Source organism: Gekko japonicus, unplaced genomic scaffold (genome assembly GCF_001447785.1).
Source record: "Gekko japonicus isolate JY-2015 unplaced genomic scaffold, Gekko_japonicus_V1.1 scaffold1400, whole genome shotgun sequence".
Taxonomy (NCBI): Eukaryota; Metazoa; Chordata; class Lepidosauria; order Squamata; family Gekkonidae; genus Gekko; species Gekko japonicus.
Genome location: NW_015166462.1, coordinates 255624 through 263849, shown reverse-complemented (window position 1 = coordinate 263849; position 8226 = coordinate 255624). Strand labels below are relative to the sequence as shown.

Below are 8226 nucleotides of genomic sequence, written 5' to 3'. Positions count from 1 at the left end.
GTGAAATTGGGTGGCAGCGGAAAGCAGAGCCATTTCTGCAGCAGCGCCCAAACTTTGTAATGGCTTACTCATTTATCAAGCCACCTCCCTTGTTCTCTTTTTCCAGGTGCCAGTTAACATCACTATTCACCTAGCACTCTGGAGACATCTGGCTGCTATTTTTAGGATACTTCCTGACATCAATAAGTTTTTTTTCGTTGCTTTTGTTTATCCTGTGTAGACTGTTCTAGATGATTGTTTTTGGCTGAAAGCTGCCAGAGGCCTGGATTAGGTGGAAAGGTGTGGTATTCGTGTTTTCAATAAAATAGATAAATACCTTGTTTTGCCACTGTCATGAGGTACAGGGTAAAATAGGTATGTGGTGCACCGACAATTCAGATTTGCAGTGAATCATGGGACAAGCCTCGCTAGGTCCTGCCTCCTGATAACCCAGTATCAAAGGCGCTAGGCCCCACTGCCGTCCCAGGGTGCCTCAGGAGTCCTGTTCTCAGGGATGCTAACTTTTGAACGAGCCCCTGTATCTCCCCTTTTTAACAGCCCTTTGAACTGAGCAATTAGATGTTAATCTTTAGCATCCTTTCATGGAAAATTTTCACCTATATCCTGTTAGGAACTGGTCAGCCTAGTGTTTGGGGTTTGTTTTTCCCCTCTGGTCATTTGGCAATCCTAAATTCCCCGAATTGTCTTCGTTTTGGTCATAATTTTGGGTTGCCACCTTCTTTTTCTAGCAGGGTAGCTATGCCTTTTACAGTTATGCAGCAGGTAGAAATTCAGCAGGTGAAGCCTTTCCTAGTTCTGCATCTTAATGCCGAACGTTTAATTTCTGTATGTGGGTGTGCTTAAAGGCACAAGAATTCTGTTGTGGGGGTGGGGCGGGGCAGCTACAGGGTGCGTTCAGAAGTTCGGGGACTCAGTGAGGTCCTTCAGCTTTCCGTTTTCACACTTGATCTGCCTTTTCAGGGCATTTAGAGCAGCCCAGTGGTGATTCTCAGGCCAGGGACACCGTCTACTAGGAATCCTAGATTTGTCAGGGCTCCCGGGGGCCAGAGGCAATTGTTTACTACCACCCTAATGGCCTCACCCTGGGATTGCTCAGCAAATTAATTAGCTAACAAGGGCACAGCTGGCTTGTTAGTGCCACTCGGCTGGGCACTGCTTGGCAGGGCTCAGGGTTGCTTGGCCCTTCCCTCACGGCGGCTTCAGGCTTCTTCAGTCGGATGTTGGCCAGTCCCCTCAAGTGGGGCAGGAGCGTGGCCACTTGGGAGGCTGCGTGGAATGTTGTGGAAGTACATTGTGTGTGGAAGTGTGGAAATACAATCTTTTTTTTTTGTGAAACAGAGTTAGCCCATCAATCCAGTAGGGCAGGGGTGGAGAATCACTGCAGTCCAGACACTGGGCCTCTTCAGACAAAAATTTGGCCTGGTGGCTTAAAGTGGTAGAGCTGGGCACCAGGAATTAATGGGTAAGGTTGCCAGCTTCAAAGTGGGGTCTGGACAGCTCCCGGAATTGTTACTTATCTCCAGACTACACAGACCAGTTCTTCTGGAGAAAATGGCAATTTTGAGGTGTGTGTGTGGAATTCTATGGCATTAGGCCTCACTGAGGCCCCCTCTCTCCTCAAGACCTGCTGTTCCCAGGCTCCAGCCCCAGATCTCCAGGAATTTTCCAACCTGGAGCTGGCAACCCCGTATGGGGTCTCGACGCAAAGAACTAGACATGACGCCAGAGGAAATCAGACCAGTTCGTGGAGAATAGGCCCATTGGTGGGTATTAACCATGGCAGCAAAATGAAACCTCTATGCTCAGAGGTAGTGTACCTCTGAGTGCCAATTGCTGGGTGAGGCAGGGCGGGAGGAGAGGAAATGACAGTAGAAAATCTTGACCTCCTCTGCCCTGCTTGTTTGTTGGTGTTCTGGGGCATTGCTGGTCTCTGCAGGAAACCCGCAACTGGACTAGATCAACCCTTAGTCTGATCCAGTGGGGCTGTAGTTAACGTTTTTATGCAGTTGTGGAATGTGTGTTTGGAGGGGGGGGAGGTGACTAGTGTGTAGGTTCCTTCCTGTATGGGTGCAGACAAATTTGTGTGCCTTCTTGGTAACATGTCATAACTCCGAAGTTCCAGTTCTGACTGTAGTAAGGGGAGAAGAGGAGACATTGAATCTATAACTGTGAGACCCGTGGTTACCTCAGGCAGTAATATTTGAGAACAAGGGGTATATATGAATGGCAAAGGAGGGTATAGGGGATATGAGCAGAAGGTCAGTATAGCATGCATGCCTGGTTTTCTCTAGAGAGTGTGTTATGAGTATTTAAGTAAAAGATTTCTTTTTTCAGAGGGGTAGCCATGTTGGTCAACAGTAGAAGAGCTAGGCTGCAGTCACACACACTAAATAACCGACTTTTAGTCCTCTTTCAAAGCACTTTTGAATTGGATTTTGCCGGTTCACACAGTAAAAATCCAGTTGGAAAGTGCATTCAAAGTGGACTATTTAGTGTGTGTGACCAAAGCCTTTGATTCAAGTCCAGTAGCTCCTCAGAGACCAACACGATTTTTGAGGTAGAAGCTTTGGAGAGTCAAAACTCCCACTGGCAAATCCAAATCAGAATGGAAATCCCCGAGTCCTTCTATCCCAGTCAGAAGTAAAAGTGAATTTGGAAGAGATCACCGGCGTTGAGGGTTCTAATCTCTGTGTCCATATTTGTAGAAGGCGGAAGAGTTATACTATCTGAAGATAAACCAGTGTTGGTGTTTGTGAATTTGACACCACAGGAAGGTATTTATTTTTTTTGTCCTGTATTAATCCCCGGCAAATAGGAGTGAGCTTGTGAATGTATCGGAGAAGTGAAATATATTTGTGGGTGGGTTTTGTTGTTGTTTTTACAGTGTCAGGGCTCCAGCGTCCCCTAGGAAGGGAGGGGATCCCTGTGGGTCACAGCAGGGCAAAGTGGGACAAATGGGTTCTCTAGTTGCTGGCCCCACTGCATTAAAACCGAGAAGGAGATAGCCGCTTCTGGGTTCTTGGGCAGGGCGTGGCAGCCCTAGCAGGTGGTTGCCTGGCAAAGGTACGCTCAGCGGGTTGCACCTGCCTTGGTTGGCAGCCAAAGGGCGTCACCAGCCGCCCTTTGCTCTTTGTGGGAAGGAATGGAGCCACATCTCCCACCCCCCACAACACACACCGTCGCACGATGAGGACATTCTTTCTTTCCCCCCTCCTCCTCTCTTCCCCCCTCCTCCTCTGAGCCACCACAAAAATCCATCCTGGCTCCCCAAGGGCCTTGATCCACAGCCTTCCCCCCCCAAAAAAAGGCTTTTTGTTATGGATGCCAGTTCTCCCAGAATTACAACTGACCTCCAGACTACAGAGATTAATTGTCACAGAGAAAATGGCAGTTCTGGAGGGCAGAGTCTATGGTATACCATCGCCTCTAGGTGAAATACTTCCCCAGAGTCTCCCCTCCACGGGCGCTGTCCCCAAATCTCCAGGCCAGAGTTGGCAATCCTGTTTTTGGTCCCTGGCAGACAGGCAGTTCTGATACAGTCGAGATCAAAGTGCCTTTGCGCATAGATGGAGTACTTCCCCCTGATAACCGTGATCACAGATTGGGAATGTATAACTCCTAGGTCATCGCACGTGCCCAGGGTCCTCCCGCCTTGGAGTCCATGCCAGGAATCGGGGGAACCCCCCCCCCCCAGGCTTTACTCAACTGAGTAGAACAAGAGAAAGGCTATGTCTAACATGTATGATGCAAAAGAATAGCAACGAGCACTCTTTGCAGGCCTGTTCGTGCAGAGAACTAGCAAGGCCCCATGTCGTAGCGGAGCAGGTCCCCGTGGCCAACTCCAGTGGCGGGAACAAGGGCTCGAGTGTCTGGCTCCAGCGGCCCGAGCAAAGAAGGCTGTTGCTTGCACCAGCGAGCCCAGCAGGGGCCTGGTCGGTGGTGGCGGGAGCTGGAAAATCTAGCTCATCAGCCAGATGCTTCCTGGGGTCTCTGAGCTGGAGATCAGGAATGAGAGTCTCGGTGCTTGGGTTTTATGGGAAGAGAGAGAAACCCAGCAGGCGCTTGAAAGAGGGTGGAGGTTTGGGTGGGAGGTGGGATTCCTAGGGTCTCTTCCCATCTGGTTTTCTAGTGTTTCCTGTCTGCATTTGTTCCTAACTTCCTTGCCTGTGAACAGATCTGCTATGGTTACTTGGGTCGGGAGCCACATATAGGTTGTAGCTTGACCACAGGTAGATCATGCCGATCGCATAGCAATTGTTGCTTTTTCCCCCCAGAATCGAAAGCCTGGAGGGAGGAGGAGCGATAAAGTGGAGGTACAGCAACACTATACTTATTTAACCGTCCACAAAAAAGCCCTGGGAATTGGAGTTCAGCATAGTTGATAACGATTCTGTTGCAGATCTCTGTCACTTTTCTGCCCCCGAACTGCAATTAGCAGGGGTCCCTGCAGAGCTGGAATTAAACTGGCATGATACCCGTGTTGCCTACATGGCCTGAGATGGAGGAGAGGGGAGAAGGAGGGGAGAGAGATGCTTAAAAAAATGGGTCTCGTGCTGTTGGCTGGTGATGAAAGGTAGATCCTCAGTCTAGCCAAAGACTTACTGGTCCAAAGTTCTGTGCATGCATGTCGATTTCTTTCCATTTCAATAGTTTTGTACCGGGTAGGGTTGGAAGCACCAAGGGGTATTGCAAACTACTGTGGTGATTTTGTAAGGCACCCTCTGTTTTAAAATGACTAAATATTTTTGTTCCAATTTTCTCCCTTGCCTCTGTTGATTCTTTGGCCTTCAATTGCGGTTATTAGGAATGGGCTAATCGTAGGGATACATTACAACCTCCCACGCCAACTTTATTTGCTGGAATGCATGCCCAATGAATAGGCTCAGCTGGGAGATGGTTTAAACGGTCGGTTTCTCTGTATGTGTTGGAATGACAGTGTCAGGTCTCTGCTGCCTGCCTTTTCTACCTCCTCCTCCCTCTCTCTCTCTCACATGTCCACACCAACATGCCCAAATCCTACAAAAAGGAAATGCAAATCTGGCAATACATGGAAGCTACTTTTTTCCCCCTTTTTCTTTTTTACAGCTAGAGGTTTTGCATAGCTTAAATACTGTATGTTTCACAGAATTGGCTTTGCAGCAATGGACTGTTCCAGGAGGTGGAACATTGTGTTTAAAGGCTAGTGATGAAGAAGAGAAAGAGCTGGGGAGAAATGTTTGTTTTGTCCTCACAGTTTCAGGGGAAACTGGATTTTTTGTAGGGAGGGAAGGGGGAGATTAAAAAAGGAATTTGTTCCGTACGTACATCTGAATACGAGAACACTGAAACACCAGCTTCTTTCCTGTTTTCAGGCACAAACCCCTCCCTGAGCTCCGCTGCCATCTCCTCTCCTAACCCACCAGAACCACAGCCTTCTCGCTGGGAACTTGAGAATCTTTGATTCCAGGCACCCTGTTGGCTTTTCCTCAGTTAGACCCCCACCTTGCCAAAAATCCAGATTTTATTTCCCAGCAATTGCTCTGTAAACACAACTCTCTCTGTTGTTGGCATTGTAATGTTTGTGTTAGACGCTTGGAGTCCCAAGGATTTGGATGAGTTCTGTATTTGGGGATCAAATGACTGCTATAAATATTTCCATGCTCTCTCTTCCCTCCCCCCCTTCCCCCAAATGTGCATTTTTCCCTCCAGAGAAAGAAAATACCCACAGCCCTGAAATTTTCCAGATGTGTTACATCCCTGATTCCAGAAAAGGGAGCAGAGAGAGGGAGAATGCGTAGGGAGCAATGAAAATGTCTAGAGCAGATGGACCTGTAGAGAATATGACTTGTGAGGGGCTGTGGCTCAGTGGAAGAGCCTCTGCTTGGCACGCAGAAGGTCCCAGGTTCAGTCCCCAGCATCTCCAGTTAAAAAGGACCAGGCAGTAGGTGATGTGACCAACTCCAGCCTGAGACTTTGAAGAGCCGCTGCCAAGTCTGAGTAGACAATACTGACCTTGATGGACCATGGGTCTGATTCAGTATAAGGCAGCTTTGTGTTATGTCATGTGATCTGCTAATCATACAGGGTGATGGGGTACCTGACAAGAAACAGGTACCAAGGACAGGGTGGAGTGGAGGTTCTTTCAGAGGGTAGCCGTCTTGATCTGCAGTAGAAGAGCTCGGTTCATGCCTGGCGGCACCTTAGAGACCAACAGGATTTTGGGGGCATAAGCTGTTGAGCATCAGAGCTCACTTTGTTAGATCCAAAGGGTGCAGTGGCGTTGTGGGACAGAGATATCAGGCCTGGGATTTGGGATATTCTGGAGGGGGGGGGTCAGGACTGACCTGTTATCCAGATGTGCCCTGGCTCATCATTTCTTTTTTCCATCCCAGCCATGGCTGTCCGGGCCCCTGCACCGCGGGGTGACGCCAGCGCCGAGAGATATCTGTTTGTGGACCGGAACCAGGTGGGAAACCCGGCGTCCCAAGCAGATTGGACGGCCAAGCGGCTGGTGTGGGTCCCATCGGAGCGCCATGGCTTTGAGGCGGCCGGGCTACGGGAGGAGCGGGAAGACGAGATGCTGGTGGAGCTTGCCGAGAACGGGCGTCAGGTGCTGGTCGCCAAGGACGATATCCAGAAGATGAACCCCCCCAAGTTCACCAAGGTGGAAGACATGGCGGAGCTGACCTGCCTTAACGAGGCCTCTGTGCTGCACAACCTCAAGGACCGCTACTACTCGGGCCTCATCTATGTGAGTTGGGTTGTCCGGGGCGGGGGGGGACCCAGGAGGAGTCCAGGCTCCCCGCTGCTCCTTCTCTTGCTGCGTACGTAAATAGCGAAAAAACTGTAGAATAAGCTGCTAAGCAAATGATACAAAGTTATTTGAATGTAAAAGTATAATATACAGATTGAGATAACAAAAAATGCAAACTCCGACAATGCAATCATAAATGACAATTATCAGTGAAGATTCCAGGAGTATGCTTTGTTTCGAGTCCTTTCTTCTTCAGAGAAATTTACATGAAAATAAGCAGGGGTCATTTCCTGCAGGAGCGCACAGGAGCGGAGCTCCGGCAGTAAAGCGCCCAGGGGGCGGGCACAGGCAACAAGCCCCACCCCCTGCTCCCAGAAGCCCTCAGTCAGAGCAAGAAGCAGCCAGGTAAGTTGCAGAGCCCCCCCCCCGCCCCCCGGTCCAAAACAATGGCACATTTAAGTCCAAGTTTTATTCAGATACAAGCTCTCCCTCCTCTGCCAGGACAGATCTGCACCCCACCCCCCAATAGCTAGCAGTCCAAAACAGTCCAGTGGAGACTGAGAAGTGGGTGTTGCCTTCTGACATGCTTCTGGTGATGTCAGGAGGTGTGGCATATGCAGATAAGTTATGCTAATGAGTAATTAGCTCCTGCACCTCTTTTTCTACGAAATGACCCCTGAAAATAAGAATTTGTAGTATTCTGTATAGGGCCACAGTGGCTCAGAGGTTAAGATGCTGAACTGCAGACTGGAAGGTTGGTGGCTCGGCAGTTCGAGACCCGAGTGCCACGTGACGAAGTGAGCTCCCGTCTCTGGTCCCAGCTCCTGCCAACCTAGCAGTTCGAAAGCAAGAAATTGCAAGTAGATAAATAGGTACCACTTTGGTGGGAAGGTAACAGCGTTCCGTGCGCCTTGGCATTTAGTCATGCCAGTCACATGACCACGGAAACATCTTCGGACAACGCTGGCTCTTCGGCTTGGAAACGGAGATGAGCACTGCCCCCTAGAGTCGGATTCGACTGGCTTTCAAGCAAGAGAAACATTAGTATTCTGTATATCACAAAACGATTTTAAAGTCTTTTTGAAGTTTACTGTATTCCCCCTGGATGTTCGTTTATCGTCATTTATTATTGGGTTGTCATTGCTTGTATGTTTTGTATCTCACTTTGTATATTATACTTTTACACTCAAATAACTTTGTATCATTTGCTTAGCTTCTTTTTCTACAGCTTTTTCGCTATTTACATTCATTGCTGGGAAGTCTCTATTTTGGATATGTATTCCTTCTCTTGCTACAGCACCCAGCCGCTACTCTCCCACCACATTGTGTCACCATTGCTGTGACCTACTCAACCCGCTTCTCTACCCCACTAGATTTCTTTCCCACAGAGCATAGGAGTTCTGACTCCCAAGCAATGCTCCCTCTAAGCCGTGGAGTCTTGTGAGCAGAAACTCTACTTTGTGAGCTACTGGCATTAAAGTTGTGAGCGAGTG

At 49.0% G+C, this 8226-nt stretch overlaps 1 protein-coding gene across 1 annotated transcript in view; it reads left to right on the top strand.

Moving 5' to 3' along the window:
* Nucleotides 1-8226, top strand: part of LOC107111148 (myosin-10-like) — a 69355-nt gene that overhangs the window by 6152 nt on the left and 54977 nt on the right. The window contains 1 exon segment of the mRNA XM_015412073.1: nt 6372-6730. Coding sequence (XP_015267559.1) covers nt 6374-6730 — 357 coding nt within the window. The 5' untranslated portion in view covers nt 6372-6373.